The sequence below is a fragment of the Phascolarctos cinereus genome, unplaced genomic scaffold (assembly GCF_003287225.1).
Source record: "Phascolarctos cinereus isolate Bilbo 61053 unplaced genomic scaffold, phaCin_HiC Scaffold_4;HRSCAF=312, whole genome shotgun sequence".
NCBI classification, from domain to species: Eukaryota; Metazoa; Chordata; class Mammalia; order Diprotodontia; family Phascolarctidae; genus Phascolarctos; species Phascolarctos cinereus.
In genome coordinates, this window is record NW_027555847.1 from 688,242,719 (window position 1) to 688,257,372 (window position 14,654).

General features: G+C 41.2%; 1 protein-coding gene across 1 annotated transcript in view; it reads right to left on the reverse strand.

The window, feature by feature from the left end:
- ADGRD1 (adhesion G protein-coupled receptor D1) overlaps nucleotides 1-13,491 on the reverse strand; it is a 458,528-nt gene extending 445,037 nt beyond the window's left edge. The window contains 2 exon segments of the mRNA XM_021004341.2: nucleotides 12,555-12,591; nucleotides 12,740-13,491. Of these exon segments, the coding sequence (XP_020860000.1) occupies nucleotides 12,555-12,591; nucleotides 12,740-12,805 (103 nt within the window). The 5' untranslated portion in view covers nucleotides 12,806-13,491.
- Nucleotides 13,492-14,654: the final 1,163 nt, after the last annotated feature.

A 14,654-nucleotide genomic window follows, 5' to 3' on the forward strand; every position in this document is an offset into this window, starting at 1 on the left:
ATTATGTCCCATAGGCTTTATTTTTTATTTTTAAATTTTGATTGATATATTTTTGCTTTTACATGGCCTAAATTTTCCTCTCCTCCCTAAATACATGTTCCTAAAAGCTGGTTAGGAATGATGGCTAAGTAAAATCAGCTAATAATCAATGGAAGAAGGTCACCAGTGGGGACTCATCAGCTTTAGTAGCGGGGAGGGACCTAACTCCTCAAGATTACCCCTAGAATCTTGAAAAGAAGTAGCCCAGTCACCATCTGGGTAGCCAAACTAGTAGTACAAATTGAACAAGTATTGAGATACATGGAGAGAGTCATACATACAAAAGCTAATTTTAGACTCAGCCTAAGAAACTCAGTCTTCTCTAATCTCTGAAAGCGTTTGAGCAAATGAGCATCAGACTACTGAAGACCCTCTCATAGCCTTCAGAAGACATCTAAATCATGTCAAGGCAGGGGGAAAAGAGAGAGCCAAAATGAAGCCCTTAGACAACAAAAATCAGAGTTTTGTTGCCTACGACATAGATGATACTTTCTCATTCATAGGGATCCCAGGGATTCAGATCTATAAGGGAACTTGGAGATCTACGTGCAAGCTGTTAACTTAATTAAGATCCATGGAGAGAGAGACAGAGATAAACAGAGACAGACAGACAGAGAATGAGAGAGAGGAAAGAAGAGAGAGAGAGAGAGAGAGAGAGAGAGAGAGAGAGAGAGAGAGAGAGAAGAGAGAGAGAGAGAGAAAAGAAGAAGAAGAACAAGAACAAGAACAAGAACAAGAAGAACAAGAACAAGAACAAGAACAAGAACAAGAACAAGAACAAGAACAAGAACAAGAAGAAGAAGAAGAAGAAAAGAAGAAGAGAGGAGAGAGAATGAAAGAAAGAGGAGACAGAAAGAGAGAAAGAAAGAGAGAAAAGAGAGAGAGAAAAAGAGAAAGACACAGACTGTATTTAAATCTAACTGGCTTTCCTTTGTAATCCTATGGATTTTATTTAATGTGTTTTTAAAACATTCATCTGTGAAATGGTGATAGGCTTCATCAGATTTCCAAAGGGGTCTAGGACAGAAAAAGTTAAGAGCCTGTGTGTAGTCCAACCCCTAGATTCATGACTCTTAACTTCTATTTGCTTCAGTTTCCTCAACTATAAAATGGGGATAATAACAGCACCTGTCTCCTAAGGTTGTTGTGAGGATCAAACGAGATAATATTTGTAAAGCTCTTAGTACAGTGCCTAGAAAGTAGTAGGTACTTGGCAAATGCTTATTCTCCTTCCCTTGGCTTCATTTTACAGTTGAGGAAATGGAGGCCCAAGGAGCAGATGTGACTTAGTCAGTCCTAGCAAACCTCTTCCGGTCCTGAGCTTTTGCCACCTTCACCATATTTGGCCTCTTCTTCTCAGACCTGGAGCCTCATTCAGTGGGAGTGTGAGTCCCTGTCCTCTTAGAACTGGATGGAAGTCAGCTGTTCATTCCACACCCATGACAGCCAACAGCTATCCAGTGAAAGGGGGTTTTGTTTCTCAGGTTTGTTTTTCTACTTCATAAAAAAAAAGTTATCTGCTAAAGGACATGTTTATAAACCAGAAAAATGTGATCTGTGATGACTTAGTCAACACGTCCTGTGATTCAAACTGAACGAGGCATCTCAGATTCACCCTCTGCCCATGAATGAGGTACCTCCCCAAATTATAAAGTCCATTCACTTTCAAATGCTTTATCCTATATTTTTCTAGGTATTTCTAGACATTCATGTTATGTCTCTCAAGAGAGTGTAAGTTCTTTGAGGGCAGGTCTGCTTCATTTTTGGTGTTTGAATCCTTAGCTAAGCTTGTCAAATACTAGATGCCCCACACCACTGGGGACAGGATTTGAACTCTGGTCCTCCAATTCCAAATCCAGCGAATTTTTTCCCACTGTACCACACAACTTGTAATGTCTAATAGCCATTTCAAGGCTGCTTTTATAATTCATTATAACCTTAGTTAGCAGGAAACTAGCAAGAAGGCCTCTTCAAAAGAGATGGAAGGGACCTCAGTGGAAATCTATTCCAACCTCCTTCATTTACAGAAGAGGAAATTGAGGCTCAGGAAGGTTCAGTGACTTTCGTAAGGTAACTCAGGAAATAAGCAACAGAGATGGGATTTGAACCCAGTCCTTTGGCTCCAGTGTCAGTGATCTTATCCCATTACCATCCCATGAGGCAATTTCAGCTTCCAAACATCTCTAGGGAAGTTGGCTAGAGGTAGCCAGAATGGAGCCTGGAATCAGGAAGACCTGAGTTCAAATCTTTTCTCAGACAGTCACTATCTGTGTGACCCTGGGCAAATCACTTAACCTCTGTCTGCCTCAGTTTTCTCAACTGTGAAATGGGGAGAATAATATCACCTACTTCCCAAAGTTCTTGTGAGGATCAAATGAAAAGATGTTTATAAGACACTGAGTACAGTGCCTGGTACGTAGTCAACACTTAATAAATGTTTGTTTCCTTCCTTCTAGGGAAATGGGAATCTGACAATAATCTAGTCGCGTATGCCAACGTCGACTGGCAGACTAAATAATTTAGGATAAAAATATCTACTTCAGCACTAGAACTGCCCAGATTGATCATTTCAGCTGGATCGTTACCAAAGTGCCAGCTCAATCACCTCCTGGATCAAATACAAAATTCTCTGTTTTGCTTTTAAAGCCCTTCACAGACGGATCTCATCCTAACTTTCCAAGCTTCTCTCTCTTTACTCCCAGCCCCATACTTATAATTGAGCTACACTGGCCTGTTTCCTGCTCTTCATGCACATTCCATGTCCCACCTCCACACATTTGCACTGGCTGTCTCGCCTGCCTGGAATGCTCACTCTGCCTCACCTCTGGCTCCTGGCTTCCTTCAAGATTAAGAAGAAATCCCACTTTCAGGAGGAAGTCTTTCCCAATATCTCTTACCCCAATCCCACCACTTTCCCCTCCAGTGACTTCCCTCTGAGATCACCTTCCATTTACACAGCATATATCTGGGATAGATAGAGAGAGACAGACAGACAGAAAGAGAGAGACAGATGGATAGATGAATCATTATAATATAATATAGATAGATATAGTATAGAAGATATAGTATTGATAGGTAGGGAAGAAAGAATGCAAGATGGATAGATATTGTATGTAATATATATATATGTGTATATATATATATATATTGATAGAGAGAAGAGAGAGATGGATAGATAAATAGATATAGTATAAAATATAAATAGATATAGCATATAGTATAGAAAATATAATGTTGATAGGTAGAGAAGAGAGATGGATAGATATAGTATATAATATAGATAGATATAGTATATAGTATTAATAGAGAGGAGAGAGAGATGGATAGATAAATAGATATAGTATAAAATACAAATAGATATAGTATAGAAAATATAATGTTGATAGGTAGAGAGGAGAGAGAGATGGATAGATATAGTATATAATATAGGTAGATATAGTATATAATATTGATAGAGAGGAGAGAGATGTATAGATAAATATATTATAAAATATAAATATAGTATAGAAAATATAGTATTGATAGGCAGAGAGAAGAAACAGAGACAAAGACACAGAGAGAAAGAGAAAGAGATGGATTGATGGATAAATATAGTATAAAAGATATAGTTTATAATATTAATAGGTAGAAAGGAGACAGAGAAAGAGAAAGAGAGAGAGACTTGCATGCTGTCTCTCTCATTAGAATGTGAGAACCCTGAGGACAGGGACCAGATTTTTATCCCTAGCACTCAGCACAGTGCCTGGCACATGGCAGATATATAATAAATGTCTGACTGACTGACTGACTGACTTTCCTCAGCACGGTACAGATACAGTCACAATCATATTTGCCATCACAAAACAGAAACAAGACATTGGTCATCTAAACTTGAAATCAAAACAATAAATATTTATTTACTGGGTACCTACCACAGACAAAGAATTTTTGCTTGTCTTGGCAGACAAGGGCAAATGCAGAAGGTTCTGCAGATTTCTAGAATCCGTCTTTTGCGCTCACTAACCCTAGTTTTCAGAGAAAAAAAAAGTAGCAGAGAAAGCATTGGATTTGGAGTCAAATGACTTGGGTGCAAATCCTAGCTTCCCCTCCATTGTTACTGTCCCGAGGCTAAACAGAACAACTGTAATCCCTCTTCCACAGAATAACCCAAAGACAATTATTATGTTCACCCCAAACCTCTTCTCCAGGTAAAACATTCCTATTTACTTTAGCCCATACGCATTTGGCATTAACTGGAGGCTCTCAACCATTCCGGTTGCCTCCATCATGAAATCATAGACTCTTTCTGTATTTGTAGATGAAATTATGTTTAATTAGGTCTAATTCCATTTCTAATCCTAATTCTGAGGAATTCACATAACCTTCCTCCCATCTTGAACATCCCCTGCTCTTCTGAAAAATCATTAAGAAACAAATATGCTGGCACAGTGGGATCTTGACTGGGGGGCAGACTGTTTAAACCCCAAACATGAACTTAAGCAATCAGGGGAAAGTTAACTATAATAATAATAATAACAACAACAACAATGAGAACTAACATTTATAGCGCTTACTATATGCCAGGCACTGTGCTAAGTGCTTTACAATTATTATCCTATTTCGTCCTCACAACAACCCTGGGAGATAGGTGTTATTATTATTCCCATTTTACAGCTGAGAAACTGAGGCAAACAGAGGGTAAGTCACTTGCCCTGGGACATACAGGTGGAAGTATCTGAGGCTGAATTTGAACTTAAGTCTTCCTGACTCCAGGGCCGATGCTCTGTGCACTATGGCACCACCTAGCACAGACCACTGAAAGCTAGAGGGAAGTAGGCTTCCTTTCCTAAAGGGAGGTTCTTGTGATCAGAGAGTGTTACCTGTATTATTCATTCATTCAACAGTCACTTATTAAATGCCCTTTGTATGTGAAGAATTATGGTAGGTGGGGAAAGCACAAACATTAGAATATCCCTGCTTTTTGTTTTGCTGATTTTCTCCTCTGACTGGCAAAAATCCAGAGACTACCTTAGTAACCTCACAGACTGGCAAGCAAACCAACAGCTACGGAAGGTAGATAGGCTGACTTTAAATAGTGTCTCTCCTGGTTCTCCTCCCCCGCGTCTGATTGCTCCTTCTCAGTCTCCTTGGATGGATCTTCCTCCCTAGTCCAATTATTTATAAAACTCTCATTCACATACTGACAATGAGAGTTAGTGTTGGCGTCTTGCACACTGCATTCAGAAGAACCTAGGTTCAAGTCTTGGCTTTGTCACTTATTTGCTGGACAAGTCATTTAACTTCTTGGAACCTCGGTTTCCACATCTCTGAAACATGGAGTTAATCCTTGCAGTCTCTACTCCAAGGGCTTGTGAGAAATGGACTTTTGTTTGTCGACAAAAAAAGTATGATATAAATATCAACTGTTAGAGGCAGTGAAGCATAATATTGTTGATGTTGGTTTTTGTCCTTCATTCTCAAAGAGGACCAATGATGTCAGAAGGGTGATGTCTTGACTTGCAAGTGAATTGGATTTATGTGAGGCAGAGCTGCGCAAATCATCAGCCTCCTCTACAGTCATTAGAGTCCAGTGGCAAGACATAGGTCAAGGTGACTGGAGATAGACTCTGAGGTGTAATTAATAGACTGCTGGACGTGGAGGTGGGAAATCCTGTGGATGAACCCTGCCTCAGACACTTACCAGTTATGTGAGCCTTGGTTTCCCCATCTGTAAAAGGTGGGAGGTAAAATGCCCCTTGCCTCTCAGGAGTTTTGTACACCTTAAAGCCTATAAAAATGGTGGCTTCTGTTGTTGCTATTATCCCATATCTCACCAAGATACCAAATGGCAAAGCACTAGCTACATTCCTTTATTTTTCTATCAATTTCTATTATACCCCAATGGAGCAAATCTTGGGTTGTACCTTCAGACCTACAGCTCATAAACATATTTTAGAACTGTGCAGGGCTCCCTAGATGGGGATCCAACTGGCAAGAGCTGCCTCCATTTATTATGAAGACTGCCTCCCTCTGTAGGTTTGTAAGGAAATGTGGTAGATTCACACGAGAAGTGGGATCCTATGGTTGTCCTCTCCCTCAACATTTTCACTGGGGATTGTGCTTTGAATACCTGAAGCGGAGCCAAGAAAGGCCCAGCAGACCTGTCAGGCTGTAAGAAATGTCAGAGGGCTCTGGGAACATGGGGCCAGGGAGGGCTACCATGGTCACCCTTCCCAGGGCCACGCCCTATCATTGATCACCTCCTAAAGCTTCAAACCACTGCCAGTGAGAGAACAAGAGGTACATCTTGTATACACAGAAATGTAGGGGAAAGCCAGTGAGGGGAGGGGAAGGGGATGATAAAAGAAATACAAGGAGAATCTGGCAAATTAAGTAAGAAATGAAATCTTAACCATAAAGAGGTGCTAAGAAGCACCACTACAGGGTTGACATGCCCAACCATGGAAAGCAGGCCCCAGTAAGATAAGTTCTACTAGCATATTATTTATGGCCTTTCCCTATCGTGTGTGTGTGTGTGTGTGTGTGTGTGTGTGTGTGTGTATGTGTTTCCTCAGTGACTAGGGAATTAGAGATAGTTTTTTTCTCCTCTGACTAGCAAAAATCCAGACTACCTTAGTAACCTAACAGACTCGCAAGCAACCAACAGCTATGGAAGGTAGATAGGCTGACTTTAAATAGTGTCTCTCCTGGTTCTCCTCCCACCTATCTGTTCGCTCCTTCTCAGTCTCCTTGGATGGATCTTCCTCCAAGCCATACCCAGTAACCCTGGATGTGGTCCAGTATCTACTCCCTGGGCTGCCTTCTTCTCTTCCTCAATACTCACTCTCTTGGTGACCTTAACAGCTCCCAGGGATTCAGTAATCATCTCTATGTAGATGATTCCCTTTTACCTCATAAGATCTCAAGTCTTTAAGCTGCAGCCCAAGTGCCATTTTCTGCACAAAGTCCTTCTTCCTTCCCCCGCAACTTCTGGTGTCCTCCCTCTCCAACTCACTTGAATTTAAATACTGTGGGTACATTTAGTGTATATATATTTATTAATTTTATATGATTTATTTATATATATATATTTATGTTATATATAAATATTTGTATATATTTATAAATTTTATGATTTATGTACATTTATGGGGGCAGAAATAGGAGTTAAGTGACTTGCCCAGACACACAGATAGTAAGTGAGGCCAGATTTGAACTCCAGGATTGGTTGCTGTATCCACCGTACCACCTAACCACCCCAATTTATATACACTTTTATTTGCTTGCACATATGCAGTTTAAGGTATTTTTAAGATATGCTTAGAATGTAAGGCCATTGCATCATTTCATCTTTTTATTTGTACTTTGCACTACCAAAGCCTAGCACAGTGCCTAGGCACTGGCACATTATAGGTTTTTAACAAATGCTTGTTGATTGTTGAGATAGATAGATAGATAGATAGATAGATAGATAGATAGATAGATAGATATATTCATTGATATATATCCAGCCTTAATATCCCTCCCAAACGCAAGTCCAGCAGCATCAACTGCCTTTTGGACATCTCAAACTGGACGTCTCGTAGGCATCTCAAACTGGACGTCTCGTAGGCATCTCAAACTGGACGTCTCGTAGGCATCTCAAACTCAATATGTCCAACACAGAAAACCATTATCTTTCCCCCCTCCCAACCTTCCCATTATTGTCAAAGGTACCATCATTCTCCAAGTCATGCAGGCTGACTTCATTTCCATCTTTGTCTCCTAACTCTTCCTCATCCCACATGACCAAGCTGTTGTGACATCTTAACCTTTCTACCTTTGCCACATCTCTCCAATACACCCCCTTCTCTCCACTGACATTGCTACCACCCTGGTACGGGCCCTTATCATCTTATGCCTGGATTACTGCAATAATCATTGCTTGTGGGACTTCCTGCCTCAAGGCTCTCCCCGCTCCAATCCATCCTCCAATCCAAAGTGATTTTCCTAACACAGAGATCTGTCCACATCACTCCCCTATTCAATAAACTCTCATAGCCCAATCTAACATGAAGAACACTCTACCCAACATAAAAGTGGCTAACGTTTGACTCAGCAATCACACCACAAGAACTTCACCCTCAGAAGATCAAAGGCAGTGGGAAGGTTCCATTTATACCAAAATGCTTATAACAGCATTTTTTCCCAGTGGTCAACAACTAGAAACAAAGTGAGCACCATTGATTACAGAATGGCTGAACAAATTATGGTCTATGAATTTATTGTCAGTTGTTTCAGTCGTGTCCAACTCTATGACTCTGTTTGGGGTTTTCTTGGCAGAGATACTAGAATGGTTTGGTAGTTCCTTCTCCAGCTCATTATATAGATGAGGAAACTGAGGCAAAGAGGGTGAAGTGACTTGCCCAGGGTCACATAGCTAGGAAGAGTCTGAGGCTGGATTTGAACACAGAAAGATGACTCTTCCTGACTCCAGCCCCAGTCCACTGTGCCACCTAGCTGCCCAGGTCCAAGGACAGCACAGAATATTATGCCATAAGAAAAAACAAACTTGAAGCATTCAAGAGAAGCATAGAATGACTCATATGAACTGACACATACCAAGAGAACAGGATATTTACAATGACTACAATTCTAAGAAAAACAGAACTAAAAGCCCTCTGAATACAATCAATGAAATGGCCTATGTCGATTCCAAAAGGCAAATGATAAAATATATGTCCTCCTCAATCAATCAGCAAGCAGTTATAAAGCACCTACTAAGTGCTACACTGTCCTCAGGGGGTACAAAGACAAAAATGAAACAGTCCCTATCCTTAAGAATCATCCTATGAAGTGAGATAATCAATCATTAAGCACTAATAAGGTTGCAACCACTATGCTTGGGATGTGATGGCAGGTGTGAAGCAATCCCTACCCTCAAGGAGATAACACACACATATGAGAATATACAAAATACACATATAAAGAATAGATTTGGAATAATTACAAGGCTATGAAAGGGGAAGATTGACAACTAAGAAAATCAGGGAAGGCTCATGTAGAAGGTGGCTTTGAGGGAAACTAGGAAAGAAATAGACAAGTCACAGGATCATAGAAGGGACCCTAGAGATCAATGGGTGTAGCCCCTTTCATTTTACAGATGAAGAAACTAAGGACTAGAGAAGTGAAATGACTTGCCCAGGACCACACAGCTGGTAAATTTCTAAGTAAATATGGTTCATATGCTATTAGCGAGGGACTTATTAGAGTAAGGGTACTGAGAGGTGAAGGCAATGTTTCATTTAAAAGGCATCGATGTACATTTTTTTTTAAAAAGAGAGAGAACATAAGAAAGTTAATGCCATACCCTCTTGGGAAAGAAGAAAGGATCTAAGTCAAACCATAACTAGTAATTCTAGCACCCGGGGAAACTACCACAAATTGTGCCTTTCAGGAAAGTAACAGGGAAGGCACTTTAAAATCAACTTTTTAAAACAAAATCACTTGGGAGGGGAAAGACCTCAAACCTCAGGATATAAGGCCATGAGGTAAAGAAGTGGGGTGGGAAAAGGGGGAGTAAAGACAGCCCATTCCCTTCACCAGACACCAAGGCCGCTGCTGGAGAGGCCACCCCTGGGGAAGAGGGTATGGCTGGGCAGAGGGATGGGGCCACTGGAGGGAAGATTCACTACTTGATAACTTCCTAGTTCCTACCCATCATTCTTGCTTATTTGGATGCTAAGCGCTGTTGTTTCTATCTGATAAAGAACAGTGCCTATCAGAACCCTCGAAATTTTGGATCCACCCAAAAGCCTCTTATGGATCTAAGAAGCACCGGAAAAAAAGAGAAATTTGACCTAAAAAATTACGGGAGTTTCTCTACCTCTGTTGTCAAGAGAAGTGAATCAAGGCAGGGAAGTTCCCTCCTCACACAGCATGCCAGAACTGTGTTTAAAATTCACAGGTTCAGTGCCTAACAACTGTGTCCTGATACCCTGAGGCGCTCAATCATTTAATCAATGGACAAGAATTGTTTAAATACCTGCTAAGTACCAAGCATTGTGTTAGGGCACTGGGGGAACCTAAGGATTGTGAACTCAGATATCTGAGAGAAAATACTGAGAAAGGAAGCAAGGGAAGGGAAGAGGATAAGGAGCTCATATCTTTGGGTTGGTCATTAAAAGCCTGTTCCCTCAGAAGACAGCTCGAAGGTGGACACGAGGAGCGGAGCTTCCCAGAGAGCTCTCCTCAACATTAGGACCACAGTGCATGAACAGATGGGATCATTGTTCCCTAAATGCTAAAGCAACATACTCCACCTTCTTTTGCAGGGGAAGACACTGAGGCTTAACAAAACTAAGTAACTTGCCCAGTACATAAGCACACGTGGCTATAGAACTTTAAATTCATTATATTATGGAGGCTTCATAGCAACCCTGTGGCATCATCATGATATAGGTAGGTAGATAGATAGATAGATAGATAGATAGATAGATAGATAGATAGATAGATGAATAAGATAAGGTAAGGTAAGATACGATAACATAGAGAGGTGCACATACATATGTATGTGTATGTATATGTATACATGTATGTATTTATATGGAAACCAAGGCTCAGCAAGGTCATGAGACAGGGCTGAGTCTTTGATTTCTTTGCTATGGGGAGCTCCCATTGAGGAAGCTCTCTCTACAACTTATGGTCTTATACGGTTACGTAGGGGGTATTGATAGGTTAAGTGACTTGCCCAGGGTCGCACAGCTCTGGGGTCAGAATCTGGGGTCAGAACTGAACCCCAGCCTTCCTGATTCCAAAGCTGGCTATCTATCTACTCTGCCATGCCTCCTCTATCAGATACAGAGAGGTCATAGGATCAAGGGAGACTGTGTTACCCAACTCCCCTCACTTGGCAGATGAGGAAACCAAGATAAGAGAGGGGAGCATGTGGTCACGTGGCTAACAAGTAGACAAGTTGTCTGGCTCCAGATCAAGTCTTTTCTCCAATACCCCAAAATGGTTGTCATGGGCTAACCTATGTAGGCTCCCATCAGCCCATAGTAAATTTATGTAAAAACATACCATGGCAATATAATGTAATCTGTAATATATCATATGATACAGTATATGACATGATAACATACCATTAATGTGGTAGTATATCATGTGATATAATCATATATTATGTTAATAAAATCACATATTTTGTTCAGTTGTATCTGACTCCTCGTGACCACATTTGGGGTTTTCTTGGCAAAGATACAGGACTGGCTTGCCTTTCCTTCTCCAGCTCACTTTACAGAGGAGGAAACTGAGGTAAAAAGGGTTAAATGACTTGTCCAGGGTCACACATCTAGTAAATGTCTGAGGACAGATTTGAACACATGAAGATGAGTCTTCCTGACTCTAGCCAGTGCACTATCCCCTGTGCTAATTTTATATTCATATAATAATAACTTGTATTTATATAGCACTTACTATGTGTCAGGCCCTGTGCTAAATGCTTTATAAATATTATTAATCCTCACAAAACCCTGTGGCGTAGTGGCTATCGTTATCCCTTTTTTTTACAGTTGAGGAAACTAAAGCAAACAGAGGTTAAGTGGCTTGCCCAAGGTCATACAGCCAGGCATTGTCTGATGCTTCATTTGAATTCAGGTCTTTGTAAGCTCCCTAAATTGCCTCAGTCATAGATTCAGAGCTGAAATGGACCTCAGAGTTCATCTAAATCCAACCACCTCATTTTACAAATGAAGAAACAAGACCAGAGAAAGGGAAGCTATTTGGCCGAGGTCATAAAGGGGAATTGAACAGCATAGCCAGGATTTGAACCTGCATCCTTTGCCTTCAGATTCTAGGCTCTGAGTCCTACCCACGATTATCTTTGCTTCTTGAGGGGGACGCTGCCAGCCTCCCCTGTCGACAGCAGCAAGACCTGTTCCATGTTCCATTAATTAAGGTAAGCCAATCGACCAAAGAGAAATTGTGGGCTATGGCTGAGCTAGAAGTGTATAATCAACACAAAACTTTCGGTTTCTCGATTACTATTACTCACCTTTGGACACCAGCGCAAGGGAAGTTAAAAAGCCCCAGGAAGACCAGCCAGATTTGAACTGTTCAAAATAGTACTGAAACCACCATGAGGCTCAAGGTTGACATCATGCATGTGAATGTGCGTGAAGTCTGATTTACATACACACACACATGAGCTTAAAGGCAGTACGTGAAAACAGCGGAGGAATATTCAGCGAGGAAAAACATGCGGAGCAAACGGGCCCCTAGGTCACAAGATTTCATATGACAGGACACAAGAGAAAGTTCTGTGCACAAAGCGAGCCCCCAGTCACCGGATCTGAAGCGAAGAGCAAAGCACAAAACAGAGGCAATAGAGGCAGGCTCAGACACGAAGCAGCAGGACAGCAGAGAAAGATGAGAGAGAGGCTGGTGGTCCCAACATTCCCCAATCAATCTGGGCATTAACAACCACGGATTTCTGGGGCTTTCAGGGACCAGCCTTCAGAAGTTTGGAGGGTTGGGCGATAAAGATTGTCTCTCACCTGGGTGTCCTTGTGCTGGAGGATAATTTCCAGATACCTGCGCACACACACAAACACACACAAAGAAAAAGAAAAAAGATTGTATTGTATAGTAAGACAGAGGGCAAAAGATAATAAAGAAGTCTTGGTAAAATTCTGGAGAAGCCCCACCCCACCCTCCATATTCTCATCCTTTTGGAAATTACCTGTTCTTCCAAAAACAAAAAAAGCATCCGCAAATACCAACAGAAAAGAAACAGCAGCTTCCTCATGGTGGTCTTCCCAAAAGTTTGAAAAAAAAAAGTGAGTCAAGCCAGATTCCGGGGAGATGGGTTGCAGAAACCCAAGTTTGTTTCTTTCTTTCTTTAAGAAAAAAAAATGTTAATTCTCACTTCCTTGTGAAAAGGGCATCTTCATACAGGTTCAGAAAATTCATTTCGGAAGTTCTCCCGGTCCACGTTGGTTGTCCGGAGGCATGGATGGGTGTTTTCAGAATTCAACAACTTTCAGGAATCGATAAATGCTTTACCATGACTAGAGCAGCTGAGGAATGTGGGAAGAATCAATCCAATTCCAAAATGCACAGTTCCCCAGAAACGATCCCAAAAATCTTCCTGTGCTCAGTGCCAAAAAGAGGTCTCTCTCATTCAGCATGTGGTTTCTTGTCCCCTCTGTAGTGTTCAGGAGCACCCTGTCTATTCAGCTGTGGTTCTGAGTTACTCTTTAATGAGGAGGGAATCGGGGAAGAAACCTCTTAAGAGAACTTTTTTCACAGAGTTGCTCCAGCTTTCTCCAGAGTAGCCGAATTGAAATGATTTGCTAAGTCCTTCCCTGTCTGGCTCATGTTTGCACCTCCATCCCAGATCTCGTTGGGTGGAGAGAAAGTCTGAGTGATGTCATGTTCTCTCCTCAAACTTTGTCCCATTCTGTTTCTCTATTTATATCTTGGTGCTGCTGTCTCCTCCCTGGGTCCTAACACCAGTCTGTTAAGAACAATTGGAAATGTTTAAAGTCTCTTGGGTTCAGAAAGCAGACCAGACAACACAATATTGGAGGGGGAGAAGGGTGGAGCTACCCTACCCCCCAGCTAGCTCACTCAAGCCAGCATAAATATTAATAAATATTTCAACTTCAAGCAAACAGGAAAATCTATTTAACTGAAAGTTGTGTTTGGCTGAAGAAAGAAATAAGGTGATACTCAGGGGGGTAAAAAACACCAAACCCATGCATCCTTCACTGACCAAAATGTTGGCTGCAGTGTGGTACTTAACCCTTTGCCAGCTCAGGGAATTCTACTTCTGGGCTTTCTTTCCAAACCTATTATGATTAGCTCTTACATCTCACAATTCAAAGCACCAAAGAAAATGCTGGGTATCCTGGATGCTATTTATGGGAAGACCTAGAGCAAGCCCCTTAGCCCATCTGTGCCTCAGTTTCCCAAAATAAGTTCCCCAACAGTATTATACATTCAGAAAAGAGTCCTCTCTCTGCTAGGCTCTGGAAGAGACTGGTTATATTTTCAACTCTGTAAGTTCCTGGAAGTCAGCAGGATACAGTGGAAAGAGAACTGGCTGTGAAGTCAAAGGATCTGGGTTCAAATTCCACCTTTGTGGAGCCTGAGTGAGCTTGAGCAAGCCACTTAATCACTATGAGCCTCTGTTTCCTCATCTGAAAAATAAGGGGTTTGGATAGGAATTAGATGGCCTCTGAGGTCTCTTGAGGTGCTTGATCTACGGAGGGCAGCTAGGTGATGCCATAATGGATAGAGTTCTGTGGACCTAGAGTCAGGAAGACCTGCATTCAAATCCTGCCTTAAATACTTATTAGTCAAGGAACCTCTCTGTACCTCAGCTTCCTCTTCTGTAAAATGGATGGGGAACAGGGTAATAATATCACCTACTTCCCAGGGCTATTTTGGGGATCAACCAAGATAAAACCTAAAGCAAATTACAAACCTTATCAGTGAACTTTGATCTTATGACAATCAACAAACATTAATAAATGGTTGATTTGATTAATAAATTAAAAGCACTAATAAAACACTTACTAGTTGTTGTTGAGTCATTTCCATCGTGTCTGACTCTTTGAGACCTTATTTGAGGTTTTCTTGGCAAAGCTACT